This window comes from Barbus barbus, assembly GCF_936440315.1.
Source record: "Barbus barbus genome assembly, chromosome: 42".
In the NCBI taxonomy this organism is placed as follows: domain Eukaryota; kingdom Metazoa; phylum Chordata; class Actinopteri; order Cypriniformes; family Cyprinidae; genus Barbus; species Barbus barbus.
The window spans coordinates 8,570,305-8,585,921 of record NC_136720.1 but is presented as its reverse complement, the minus strand read 5'-3'; the positions used below and the strand labels follow the sequence as shown (position 1 = coordinate 8,585,921).

The following is a 15,617-nucleotide window of genomic DNA, read 5'->3' as shown; positions in this document are numbered from 1 at the left end:
TTGCGACTTTAGAGCCACCTAGAGTTAAGTGAGTGAAATTCACTGTTGTGAATACATTATAGTAATACAGTGGATATCTATACCAGAGTTGTGCAACAGTAAATCATTGTTCACGGACACCATAGAAATGAATGAGAAGTAGCCTACAGTTAACTGAATCTTACCTGTTAGGATTTGTTGCCAAAAATAGATCAATCCAAAAAGAATGTTCAATGGTAAACATAGTATAGCCAATAGGCTGTCAGTTCATTAAATAATAAGCTGTTTTGCCACAAGAACACTTTTTTTTTTTATTTTATTTTCTTTACTGCAGAAATATAATGTAGCCTAATGTGGTAAGTTCTTTTTTCAAAAAAATACTTAGAAGTGTACTTCCATTTCACAAAGGTATATTAAGGTAAATACGATGGGGACTTGAAAATCACTGCACAGGAGGCAAGGCAGGTGTAAAACTTTTAATGTGGAAAAAAGTTTCTAGTGCATCTTTAAATTGATGCCACTATTGGTAAGTGTGTACTGCATGCAAACACACTTCTCAGTGATTGGTCAGAGCATTGACATCATCACCCTCCGTAGCTCCTCCCCCAGTCTCCCCTGCATCAGGACCCTCACTTGGCATCCTTAGAGCATCAGCACGCCACAGCACATTCTCTGCATCCAGAAGACTCCTACTCCATCCTGATACAGCAGGCTTGAAGCTTTGAGATTATAGTAATGGAGAGCTTGCTGGATAACCCAATGAAAGCCGTGCTTTATCTAAAAGAACTGACAACTATTGTACAAAACCAGCAGAGTCTGATTCAAACCCAGCGGCAGCGGATCGACGATCTGGAGAGGAAGGTTGAGGATCTGATCGGCGAGAACCGTCAGCTGAGAGATCCGCATCAATATCACCACCATCATCCGCACCACCATCACCACCCATCCCCGCGGACCAGCAGCCCTCAGCCGGCCGCTCACCCGCACCAGAATCCGGCGACTCACGGTCAAAACCAGCCGCAGCAGCATCCGTCCAAACAGCCGCAGCATCCTCCGACAGCACCCATCCATCACCCGCAGCATCTGCAGCTCGTACCCACGTCCCCGCCGACTCTCAAAGCGAGCCAGTCCATCCCTGAGCCCGCGGAGGACGAGAAGAGGAGCCCGTCTTGCAAGTCTCTTGTTCCGCAGACTCCTTCGACATTGTGCCGGTCCGTTGGGCTCGCCAGAAAACCGGAGTGAGTAAAAATCACACTGAGAAACGAACAGTTCATAACACACTCTCTTACCGGGTGATCATGCGGCATTTGTATGCTTTCAGAAATCGGTACATTACAGCGTCTATACGCCAAAAGCGGAATGCAATGATAACAAATTTAAAGGTACATATAAAGATTCATATGACGTTTAATTAGTAATAACACAGTCTAATTAATATTATCTAACTATTATACAAGTATAACTACAGTTATATTATTCATATTTTCACTGATACATTCTAGATTATTATTATTAATAATAATACATTTAATTTGAAAACACCTTCCATACATGAAATGCAACTCATAATACTTCATATAATAATATCAGATTATTATATCAGACAAACAAAAAACAAACAAACTGCAAACAATTAAAATATAAGCCTATATGTATTACATATAACACAGGTTATTACACATATTGCATTGCAATGTATTGACATTATGGCCTACGGATAGCCTAACATCATAAATACATTTTTATAAAGCATTATAGAGAATATGTATAATGGACATTACATATAGATGCCAAAAAAACAAACAAACAAACAAACAAAAAAAACTTAAGTTTTTAAATCAAGATGTTGGATGTTGGAGCTTTAAGATCTTATTTTTACATGATCTGTGACATTTTTTGATGTTACCTTTAGTCAGGGCGATTCCACGTGAAGCATTAGCAACAGCTATACCTGACATTTTAGAGTGTAGAAAATGTACCAGAGTTTACAGAATTCCTATTGTAATGTCATATATGTATACATCTATTATAAATCTATTGAAGCATTCTATGAGTCACAATTTTGAGGAATTTATAGAACTCCAAAATAAGCAATATTTGGTATTTTTAGAAGCAATGTGGCAATTATAATAATAAAAAAAATGTCCATATAGAATTAAATTTGAACCTTTTAAAACCTCTAAAATCTTTCAAATAATAATTATAAATAATAATTATTTTAAAGGTTTTAAAATAATAAAGTTTTAATAAAATAAAATATAAAGTTTTAATAAAACATAAAACCTTTAAAATAATAATTTTCATTATTATTCAGTACTTATGTGCAATTACAGGGTAAGAGGGACACTTTAATGTACCCTAGAATAAAGACATAGACATCTTTTATTTGATTTGATTGCTTTACACAAGCTTCTGCAGAATAATGAATATTAATGATACACAGACAATCAACTGGACGTGAGTGTACTCTATATTTCTGTGTCTTTTAACACACTGACTGGCTTTTACCAACCCAACTCACAGAAAACCAACTCATGCTGATTGCCTTAGCAAATCCTCTTTAATATCAAAGGCTTATTTTAGGGCTCTTTCTACAAATCTGCTAAACAAATTCATTCAAATAATATCTGGCTTTATCCTATGATGATGTGCTGTAACTGGACTGATGACACTTACAATCTGAAAGTGAGAGAGTAAAATAATTGTCTCTTGGTATTAACTCGCAACCTGATTAAGATAAAATCTAGGACAAAAATAAAGTGAATATTGTAGAAAGTTATTAAACAAAATCAGTTGTGTAATAGAAGCTATTAAAGGGCTATTCCGAATTCAGTATAAGCTTAGTCAATAGCACTTGTGGCATAATGTTGATTACAGACTTTGTCTTGTCATTCCTTTTCTTTAATAAAAGAAGAAGAAAAACTGTCTTACAGTGAAGCACTTGCTGAAGACATAAACTGTAAAATACTCACTGTTTCAATAATATAGCCACAGGACATAAACAATATGCAACTTAACTTGATTTTAGTGCAAAAACAATCACTTTCTAACCCTCTCCGTGTGAAATTTTATCTAAAACAATTTAGTTGCCATGACAATGTAATACTAAAACCATGAAATGATTATAAAAATGATGAGAACAACATTACAGCTCCAATAATACAGAATTTTAACAGAAAATGTTAAGCTTCACATTTCTGCTTTCACTCAAAAATTGATCCCTTACACTTTACCTTCATTTTTGATAAACTCCAAAAACTTACCTATACATACGATTCACTATGGTTTCATCTGAAATTAACACTAGTTGCAAAAAAACACTTTGATGGTTGCATCACAGTCAGTTCCATACTGCGTTGCATTTTTGACATAGTAAACTTGCATGGTAGCTCACCTGGTAAAGAATCACACTTGTGGAAGCCTTGGGCGTGAGTCATGTGAATACAAAACTTGTTATAAAAAAGCTAAAAATGGCATGGACGCTTCAGCAATTAAGTTTTCACACTTGCTTGTGTCAACATTATCAGTTAGGTTTAGGGAAGCATTTATTGTCGGTGGTATGTTATTTTTAAATGCGACACAGCAATAACCTTTTAGCGCCACTCATCGGACATAATTGCACAGATGTCTGTGATATTAAACCAGATGTTATATATGTCAGTTAGTATGAACATATGGATATGAACATATTTAGAAGATTTACTTGTAACTTACTCAAATAGATTTCTTCAAACATTTGAAAGTGAAAACTCAAGAGGAGTTTATGCTAATGTCTACTATAGTATTGCTTTCAGCAGCAATGAGAATGCAACACATACTTGCTTTGCGTTATGAATCTCTATGATTTCAGTTTGGCTCTATTTCTGAGTTGAGGCTTTATCTCCTTAGAACGTTCCACTTAAGAAGGATATGAAAAAAAAATTGCATATACCAGATGACACAGTGAGTCACCGCAGCTGGGATCTGAAAGGGCACAGGTCAGAGAAACCTGTGTGTTGTGGAATTAATGTTCATCCTAAGATTAATGGCAGTCATAAATCACACTTGAAGGTTAAAATGGAAGGATTAAATAAATAAGCCACAGGGAATGTCGGTTAGACTGGATGCTTCCAGGGAATTGACTTTTGTACAACATGTTTGTGTGTATGTGTGTGTGTGTGTGTGTGAGTATATCTCATACATCTGGGTATCTAACGACAATATGAACTCCCTTTTATGATGGAACTAGTTCTTAATTTCTACTGCTACTTTTGGCATCATCAGCTTTTTCATTAGACATTTTAAAGGCCAAAACGTTTAAGATCTCAGTGAGAGTCTAGTGTAACTGCTGGGAAGATGTGATTTTCATGCACTACACATTGAATGACAGATAGCATACTTCAGAAAGATGTGAAATTTCTGAATGCATGACCAAAAAATAAATAAATAAATAAAATAAACACATAAATATCCATATGTTTTTTACATGTCTTTGCCAGATTGTTTTATAAGGAAATGTTCTTTATGTTTGTTTGTATGTATGTATGCATGTATATATTTATTATTATTTATCATATTGATTGTAGTATTATGCAATAGAGGCATTTAGAGGACTTGGAATCAGATGAGTACTTAATTTGAATAATGCATATGCTAATTGTTAATTGAGGCCTACATATCTGTAGGCCAATATTTTCCATTCAGCAGCTTAATATATTTCTCAGCTGATGTCACAGACCTCAAAGCACACACATGCTCAGGTCTGAACGCCATCTGTTGAATTTGGCATCTGTGCTTGGTGAAATATCCATAAACACATAATGATTGGAATGCTAAGAATATGCCATAAAACCCTAGACAGAATCTAAGATTTTTACCACTGAAAACCATTTTTTACAGAAATAATATACTTTAAGAATATACTTGTCATAGATGTCAAACAAGACAAGGAGGTGAACTCAGCAGCAGTGCTTTTATTGGAAAACAAAATTACTTGACTGCCAAGTAATTACCACTGTCAAGGCCCAGAAAAGTGTGAAAAGCATCTTCAGGATAGTGCCATCTGCCATCAGTGGTTCAATCTGAATTTTATGATGCGACGAGAATACTTTTTGTATGCAAAGAAAATAAAAATAATGACTTTTTTCCAACAACTTGTCTCCTCTCTGTCTCTCCACGTCAGCGTAGCGCCATTTTAGAGATTATCCACAAATTGCGTACGCTCTTCTGTATCAGCCGCAACACAAGGATGAGCTATTCTAGGTGTATTTACGCTTTGATTTGAACGAAAATAGCGCATCCTTGTTTTGCGGCTGATACAGAAGAGCATACGCAGTTTGTGTCCAGTGGTAATTACGTGACACTGGTAATTACTTGGCAGTCAATGTGACAGTCACGAGCCTCCCGGTTTTCATACAAAATATCTTAAATTGTGTTCCGAAGACAAACAAAGCTTTTAGGGTTTGGAACGACATGGGGGTAAGTGATTAATGAAAAAATTCTCATTTTGGGGTGGAGTAACCCTTTAAACGTTTATAGCATTCTTGTCCTTATAGAATAATCGGGTGAGCATGAGGGTAGATAGACTGTGATAGAAAGGGGGAGCCTGGTGTAACTGTGACAATGCCTCCCCATCCACAGACTGCTCCTGAGGGTTAGAGCCTCTGACGTTGTAAACCAGCCCATTGTCCATGAGCAGTGGCGGAGGAAGATTGTGAGTTAAGATGGCTGTGAGCTGAGTCCCATACCATCTCAAACTGCTCTAAGCAGTGGTTCACACATGGAACCTCCTTGTAAGAATCGCTGGACATCCTGGGACATACTGAGCCACCATTAGCGATTTTGGATGAGTGAGAGGGTTTGCTGCTTGCCAGGATGACCCAATCCCAGTGAGTCTATAAATTGACGGAGGTTTGAAGTGGTAGCTTCATCAATTCTGGTGTCCAGGGCCTATTGAATCAGGCCTACAATCAAGGAACTTGGAAGGATGGGTTTAAGCTCAAGGGGTGGTATGGAAGGAACATGGATTCCTAAGAGAGTGTCTGCCTTGGTATTCTTGGACCCTGGAAGGTAGGTGGCATGGAAGATGAACTGCACAAAGAACAGGGCCTACCATGAATGGCGAGGGTTCAACCACTGGACATCTCTCAGGTACTTGAGGTTGCAATGATTGGTGATGACCACAAAAGGATGCTTGGAAACCTTTAGCCAGTGGCACCAGTCCTCCAGTGCCAGCTTGACAGCCAGTAACTTCTGATTGCCAATAAGTTCTGCTCTGCCGGGGTAATTTTCCCAGAGAAGAAGGCAGGTACATGGACAAGATTTGGCAGATTTCTCCTGTTGCTGAAAACGTACCGCACCAACTCCTGCGGTAGACGCATCAACCTTGCCTATGAAAGTCAGCTCAGGGTCAGGATGGGTTGAAACTCAAAGGGTGGTATGGAAGGAACATGGATTCCTGATAAGTTTTCTGCCTTGGTATTCTTGGACCCTGGACGGTAGGTGACATGGAAGTTGAACTGCATAGAGAACAGGGCCCACTGGGCATGGCGAGGGTCCAACCACTGGACATCTCTCAGGTACTTGAGGTTGCAATGATTGGTGATGACCACAGAAGGATGCTTGGAAACCTTTAGCCAGTGGCACCACTCCTCCAGTGCCAGCTTGATAGCCAATAACTCCTGATTGCCAATAAGAAAATACCCTCTGCCAGGGTAATTTCCTGGAGAAGAAGGTTCATGGATTAGGTTTGGCAGGTTTCCCTTGTCACTGAAAATATACCAACCCAACTCCTGTGGTAGATGCCTCAGCTTTGACTACAAAAGTCAGCTCAGGGTCACGATGGATGAGAACTGGTGCAGTGGTGAAGCAGGACTTGAGGAGTTGAAAGGCAGCACTGGGTGTTCTAGGGCAGAAACTTGGGCTTGGATTTTAGTAATAAAGTGAGAGGGGCGGCTATAGTTCTGTAATTGTGAATGAAACAATGATAGAAATGTGCAAATCCTAGAAAACATTGGAGGTCTTTGTGGTAGGTTGTGTTATGGACAAGACTGAATGGCTTGCATCTTCCCCTGGATCCCACTTGGCTGTTGATATATATGAAGAAGTGTGTGGATGGCAGGTAGATCTCACAAATTTTCAACCAGCTGGTTCTCTTTCTGTTTTTTCCAAAACGAGAGTTATGTGGTGATGATGATCAGTTCCAGGATCCAGGAGTAGATCAGGATATAGTTTATGAAGATGATGACAAACCAATGTTTTCGCTTGACACAGCCTTTTTGACAGACAATCATTGCTAACAAAAGCATTCTTTAAACTATCATAATCAGTGGATCATCAAAATAGCTGGTCAAACAATTGATTAAATTTGTCATGGTTCAGGGTGCCTTCCCGGCTCCTCTGACTGTCTGTGTTGTCCTGTCAGGCTCGGCAGCTCATGGTCTGGGCAATCAGTGCTGATCGTGCGGCGGGAGTGCACGGATCACGAGCTGACTCTCCCCCACCTGTCGCTCATTCCCCCACTCCCTTATATGTTCCTACTTTTCTGTTCCTCGTTGTGAGTAGATTGTTTTGTCTTTGTTCGTGTTCTGTGTTCGGATGCACGCATCATCCTCTTAATCTCTGTTCCCTTGTGCTGCAGGATTCATAGCACGGAGAACCGGCAGCTTGTGTGGTCCGCAGACTCTGCCGGCCAGCTCTGGAATCTCCACTTCCTAGCAGCAGTTAAATATTGTTTTTGTTACTTCATGTCTTGTGGCGAGAATAAAGTTTCTCCTGTCTCTCATACTCTGCATCTGAGTTCTCTATCACCCATTCCCTGACAAAATTAAGCAGTGGAAGTCCCTATAACCAGCCAACTCTTAAAAGTGAAACATTGTAGTAACTTCCAATACAAAAAAGGGAGAGAGAAAGAAAAATGAAAATGAAAAATATAAAAATTAAATTAGAAAATATAAATATTTGATAGTAGTATTGTTGAGAGCTCAATAATGCATAGAGGGCTCCATTCAACTTAGGCAGGAAGAAGAAACTTGAAGCAACATGGGGTGTGGAAGGGTGGATGTATCCCTATTTCATAGCCTCTTCCATATAGTCCTCCATAGCCATAAGGTCTGGTAACGACAGAGGAGAGACCTGTCCTCTGGGCAGGGGTAGACATGGCAAGAGATTGCTGGCATGGTATGTGGAGGAAGTTGGGAGGCCCTTTGTGGACTGAAGATGTTGAGGTATGGATAATATTCAATAGGGACTTCTACCTGACTCTCAGCATGTGATGTAGCATTGATGTAGAAGGGTTGGTTCTCCGCAGGAGATTTTTGATGATGACGCTAAGGCAGATGAAGGCATCTTTAGAAACATTGTTCACCCCACTCAAGGATATCTCCAGTAGCCCACAACAACTGAGGAGAATGTTATTAATCCCAAGGACATCCCATGATGATGTCAGCAGTCAAGCACTCCAGTACCAGAAAATAGATATTCACCCTAGCTGAAGTTGAAATGTGGTTGTACAGTGGGTACACGGTCAAGGGGTTTGCCCTCTATGGAGTGGATGGGGAGTTTCAAATTGCAAGGGATCATTGGGAGAGCTGGCAGCAGAACTTCCTGGAGATTAATTTTCTGGCCACATCAAGGAGAGCCATAACTGTACGAGAGACATAATTAGGAAATCAATACTTAAGTTTGTAATTGTGTATTTATCTTAGAAATTGGTTGAATGATGGTGACAGCAAGATCTCATGGAACACTCTGCGATGACATGGCCACCAGCTCCTCAATATAGACACAGCCTCTCTGTCATATGTCATTGTCATTCATGTGGGGAAAGACAAAACAAGTCCACTTGCATAGGCTCGAAATATGGTTCTGGTGACCAAAGAGGGAGGATTGCACAGCGCTGTTGCTAATACTATATGACTGCATTCAATGACCCACCCAGATGGAGAGCTGAATAAAGTTCTCCAGTTCCATCTGGTTGTCATATGATGTGAAACGCAGCCAGAAGGATGGTCCAAGGCCCGCCTGTTAGCTGTGGACATGGCTGAAGTGAATAATCGATGATGGATTTCTTTCCTTGATGAAAATGGTAAAGTTTTTATTAAGCTTTGCTTCCAGTGAGCAGACAGATGTAGGCGAATTTTGGACCACTTAGTGGGGAACTGCTGCGAATGCATCTCCAGGACTAGAGAACACTGAAGTAAAAAAAAAAATACAATTCGGCAATCCTCCGCTGCATCATAGTAGGGTGCAGGATTGACCATGGGACTAGCGGCACAGGTAGTAAAGGAGGCTGGAATAGTTTATGCATCGGCACTGGTATCTGGGGCTCTGGAGAATGGCTGTAAAGCTAGTTTTAATGATAATGGTGCACTGCGTGAAGGCCCTGCTGAATTCATATTGTTGGTATGGGCTTACAGTGTCACTGATTTGGCTTTTGTTGAAAAAAAAAATTATAACAGAAGAAGGGCGACTACTGATGCTGCAGTGATAAACAGTGATAATACATTTGTAGAGTAACTGACAGTATATGGTTTCAGGTAACTTGGAGATGTTAATTTCATTAAAAAAATATGTTAACAATGAATACTCAAAAGATAACAAGGTGACTGTGGAGTTGAGGTAGCAACAAGGAGAACAAAGAGGGAGTCAGGCAAGACAAAGTAGGTAAATAAAGAGTCCAACAATGACGGTATACACAAGTGAGTACAATCAATGAGTGATAATTTTTCCCAATTGCTTATAATATCTTTAATAACGGTGATGATTGGTGACAGGTGTGGCTTTTTTCTTTTCTTTTTTTCTTTTTGCGGACACTTACAGATTAATATTATATGCAGTTGCTTTATCGACCCACTTAAGTAGCACTTATTTCATAATTACTTCTTTTGTTTTTTTAAATATGGTTAATGTGTACTGACAAATGTACTGAAAAGTATTTTTGGTAAAACGAAATACACTAATGTAATGTCTATTGAAACTAATTTTACACATTTGTAATGATGATTTTGCATTTGAGTACTTTAAATATATATTACATTTAAATGTACTACTGGCACTAAATTTAAAATTATAATTAAGTACTTCTTTAAAGCGCAACTAAATATTATTAATACAAAGTGATTTAAATGTACTGTAGGTTCGATTTGGCTTTATAGTGCACCTTTATAAAAGTGTACTTAAGTGTATTAACAAACAGTCATGAATGTATTCTCTCTTTAAGAACACTTAAGAGGGCATTCATTTTATTAATATTGTATTGTAAGTACAGTTATTATTTCTTATACTTAAAGTTTATTTATGCTTATACTTACAGTTATTATTTTAGCGTTTTTGTTCAGTGTTACTAGGGGTGCAGAAATTACACTCCACCTAAAAGTTTATAAAGGTTAAAAAAAAGCACTGTCAGTTCCAGATTCTGCTCACTGAATATTTAAAGGTGTCCTCAAAGTTTGTTCCCTTCCTCTTACGAGTGGCATCAGCTCTGAAAGCAGCATTTGAAGCAACTCCAGACAGGTTCTTGTCTTCACTTTCTGCAAGGGACACAGCGTCACAAGTCCGCTTTGGAGTTTGTCTCAAATAAGGACAAGTTGTTTTTCTAATTTGGCTGTACCGCTGAGAACACATGTCCCTGCAGGGAGGAGGGAAAGGTTTCTACTCGAAATGGGACTGATGTGATGGAAAGATATAAGGGCATGAGGGAAGGTGGAGGATGCCTGGTTTTCAGAATGTTCCTGATGAGTGATGACAGCTAGGAGATGAAAGTTTGTCCTAATTTGACTTAATTTAATCATTGGTGTGGTAATTTGATTTTGTGGAACTCATTTAATTTTTCTCCCATATTTTATTGGTGCAGACAGCAAAGAAGGGAGAGGAAATTATTGAGATAAATGGACAAATCAGATAAGTGCATGGTATGGGTGGGATCAAACCTGCATTGTCCACATGAGCACTACAGCTCTTTTTTTTTCTACTGGTCATTCCACTGTATAAGGTATACACTCTATAAGGTTCCACTGATTAACTACAGTAGCCACGACCAGGGGCGTATATAAAACAACAATAATATATATAACATTACAATATAACATTTCTATAATATATATAACCTACCAGTCAAATGTTTTTGAACATTTTAATGTTTTTTAAATAAGTCTCTTTTGTTCACCAAGCCGGCATTTATTTGATCTAAAGTACAGCAAAAGCAGTAATATTTTAAAATATATTAAAATAGAAAACAGTAAATATTTCATAATTTTACTGTTTTGCTGTAATTTGGATCAAATAAATGCAGGCATGGTGAACAGAAGAGACTTCTTTAAAAAACATAAAAAATCTTACTGTTCAAAAACTTTTGACTGGTAGGTTATATATATATATATATATATATATATATATATATATATATAGGCAACTTAAATTTTTCTCTCATTTCTATCTTTTAATTGACTAAGAAATAATACACTGCATATACTACAAACACTTTTTTTATCACATAATATATTCTATACTCTAATATACTATGTCAATTAGCACTGCATTGTTCAAATACTTTATTTATTACTTGGAGATGAAAAACACAAATGAACTATGTATATGTTTAATGTCTTCATGTTTCCAAACATTTGTGTTTTTCTGTGAAAACAACTGTTTTCATACAGGGATCGCTGGACCTTTTGTCCATATTAGGAATTTCCTGGTACAACTTTCTCTGCGAGAGCGCCCTCCACATCCCCCGAGTGATCTACGGTTTTTATAATTTAAAAATAAATTTACAAAATATAATATGTCATTTTGGGGACATAATCATGAGGCAAACATGTAGATCTGTACATTTTGTAAAGTTGCAAACCTCCTTCACAGTTTGTAACTTTACCCTCCATTTCTGCTTCTAATTCTAATTACTGTTTGATTATGTGTGTGTGTGGAGTGGGCTCTTGAGGTACAGGCTGCTCTTGAGCATCCCTCTGGCTCTGAAGGGCTGCCTCAGGTGCGACCCACAACATCGCCAGCTCTCACCTCAATTAGAACATGCAGGTGTTCGCCCAAGTGATCTGACTTACACTTTTGAGCACACACAATGACATCTACTACAAATATGAATACACACACTTGCATATTCTGCCTGGCTTACACTAACTCCCTATCTGCTCCTTGGCTCCTGTTTAGCTCCCCGTTTCTCTCCATATTTGTCTGCAGCTGAGGAGCTACAGGATAGCAGTGTGTGCCAAGACTTGTGAAGCTATATAGAAATGAAGGAAAGACGTAGCTATGCCATTCATAAAGCACTTAACAATTCTATGATTTATTTAATAATTTTTCAATGCCAGATAATGAATCCTCACTATATTATCCATCATATTTTAAATATAAGAATGATCTGGTCCATTTTGTAAGTTGAATGTGCGAGGCATCCAGTGTCAGCCACTTCCAGTCATTTTTGCTGTACAGTCTGTTATGCTGTTTGATATCGCAAATTATATCATTTATATTATCTCAGTCATAAACACACCGCTTTGTTGTGAAAATAGTACTGTTATTCTTCTAGTTATTCACCTATAGTGAATAATGAATTAAAAGTCTTGAACGTTCATGGAAAATAACTTACTTCTGTGTTGCAGCACATTATGGATACCATGTACCATATTGGATTTTTGTTTATAATAATTATAATAAAAAACTATTAGTTTTGTAAAATTTCATTATTTTACATTCTTAAATACTGTATACATTATTCAATATTTATTAAGTATTGTACACTTTATTACATGATTAAATATGTACTTAAATATTTTACATTACCCTAAAAATTGTGTATCTGTATTATGAACTATCATCATATAATCGAGCAGTGTTACTACATAGAATTCTCACAAACATTTACAACATAACAGCAATGGTTCATGGTTTATTTTGAATCGGATATGACCAGAACAAAGACTTGGAAAGACACCGAGTCACATGTATAGCAACCGCTCTGACTTATTCAAGTGAGTGAGCTTATTTGTGATTTGTTTTGACCGATTCATTTGCGACACATTGCAATAGGAAGATGCAACGTATACATTTAGTTGTTTAGTGACATCCTTTGTGACATCCGGTGACAAATGTAGATTACTGTAGAGAAGACTGTCAGAGTGTTTTAGTCTGGTGTTGTTTCCACACCAGCAGAAAAATGCAGACACTCAAAATCATTCGGTTCCAGTATTTGTACACAAAATGGAATAAAAATCGGTTCTCGATTCTCAACCCTAGCACTGGTGCTAGGATATTCTCAGTATGGATGCCAGACACGTCTGTGTGGTTATGACAGGGTGACTGGCTCTGGCTTTTTGCGTGGCAGAAACCCAAATCATGAATATCACATTTTCTATTGAGTGCTTTTAGATTGCTTCATTTTTCTTTTTCCTTTTTTCCATGTCTGTGCAGTCAGCAGCAGCATCTGAAAAAGCCTTGCACAACATTAGTCAGAGCCGTACGTGCTCAGAGACAGGAATGTGGGGGGAAGGGTGTGAAAAGGTGAATATGCAAAGGTGACTTTCAAACATTTGCAGATACTCCCTGCTGCACCCAATGGACAGAGAGACAGAGAGAGATGGGTATTGGGAAAGGTCGCACAGCAGTGGAATTCTAAAAGGCAGTGCGACCAAATGTTTTTACATAGTGACCGCACACTGGCTCACTCACCAATAATAAGTGTCAGGCTACATTGTGGTAACACTTTTATATGAAAATTACAACACTGCTACTGACAGCAATGTTACTGACAGTCACTGCCACGGACAGCAACACCACTGTCTGTATGAGAGTAACGGCAACAATGCATTGACAGTGTGACATTAACACTATTGATAGTAACACAACTAATAACCATGCCACTGACAGCTATATCACTGACACCAGTGTTGCTGAAAGCAATGCACTTGGCAGTAACACCACTGACACCAATGCAATAGACTAGCAGCAATGCAATTTAAAGCATTCCCACTAATGGCGATGTCAGTGACAGCAATGCCACTTCCGGTAGCGCCATTGACAGCAATGATACTAATAGTAATGGTAGCACCATTGACAGCAACAGCACTGACAACAACTCTATTGGCAGTAATGGAACTTACAGCAATGCTACTGACAGTAAGACAGAAAAGCTAAGATAATAAAGACAGTAACACCCTTTATAGTAACATGACTGAAAGCAATGCTGCTGACAGTAATGCTGTTGACAGCAACATCACTGACACCAGTGATAGACATCAACACCACTGACAGTATTGCTATTGACAGCTACACCACTGACACCAATGTAACTGAAAGCAATGCCACTAACAGCAACACTACTAGCAGTAACATCACTGATTGTAATGTCGTTGACAGCAACACCACTTATAGCCACTGACAATAACAATGCAACTGTAAGCAATGCTACTAGTAAAGCTACTGACATCTACAAGACTGATGCCAATGTGACTGACAACAGCGTAAACTCATTGTAACAAAAACACAGTTTGCAACCTTTTGAGAAATTTATTAAGTGCTGGTCAAAAGTATTTTTGGTGTTTTAAGAGTGTGATAACCACTGTGTTGGTAATTGCTTTAATCTAAATACGTGTTTTTTAAATCAGCTTTTTCTTATTTTAAAAGATAATATATTTCACAACATTTTTTTCTACTATTTTTATTTTTTAGCAAATTTTCATGCTCTAAGAGTGAATTATAAATAGTATTGTTAAGATTATACACACTGTCCCCCACCTAAAATTAATCTGTTGCCCACCTGCGCATTGAGAAATCCTGTTGGATCTTCAAGGATGTGCATTTCGTCTTTATCATAGAAATTAATATTCCTTTTCAAATAATGCTTCAGTGGAGAAAGATGAATTATATTTGCATTTAACCAATGTTTTATGAATACGGAAGAGCTTGCTATAATCACTGCTATGTCGGCATGTTGACAGTGCAATCATTTCTCAGCATGGGCACCAGGAAGGTGGCAGCAACTTCTCATTTGTGGAAAAAATTTGTTGTTTTGTACAAATTTCTGATTTACTATGTAATATACTTCATACTTTCATATATTTTATATTTTATCATATATATATATATATTCATATATATTTTACTAATTCATTTTTTACATGTTTCTGAAAAACACCGTGCAAAACATGACACTGTGATTGGGAAAATACCTGCAGTTTTACATAAACAAACAAAAAATGAATGGTCCTAAAAACAGGCTCTGTTTTGGACCAAAATAGATTTTTTTTTGGGGGGGGTTAAAATATGGCCAAGAGATGAAACCCTTTAAGTTAATCTTATGAGAATGGAGTTAGCTTCCAGAAAAATCTCAGTGGACGTTTGAAAGGGACTGCAGCTGTGGATTGCATGCACATGTGGTCAGTGCTGCAGTGCAGTTGTGCAGTGCTAATCGCCCTGACCTTACAGAACTCTTCGTTACGTCATCAGTTCGTGTGGTGATGACTCAGGGCTTAAACTGCAACGGTGCATGTCTGAACATGTCCTTCCTGTTAAACCACAAATAATTTGCTTTATGTAATTTGTTTAATAACCTATACAGGCATTTGAAGAAATTAGCACTCAGACATGCAACTTAATAATGTTATAAAGGTGCCTACTGGATCTATTAGTTTTTGTTTTATTATTTG

General features: G+C 37.9%; 1 protein-coding gene across 1 annotated transcript in view; it reads left to right on the top strand.

Annotated features, from left to right (window-relative positions):
• Positions 1-624: 624 nt before the first annotated feature.
• The window catches only part of LOC306861823 (IQ motif and SEC7 domain-containing protein 3-like), a gene marked incomplete at its 3' end in the record, with an annotated part of 140,770 nt that continues 125,777 nt past the window's right edge, over positions 625-15,617 (top strand). The window contains exon 1 of the mRNA XM_079404310.1: positions 625-1,217. Coding sequence (XP_079260436.1) covers positions 715-1,217 — 503 coding nt within the window. The 5' untranslated portion in view covers positions 625-714. The remainder of the gene's footprint in view (positions 1,218-15,617) is intronic.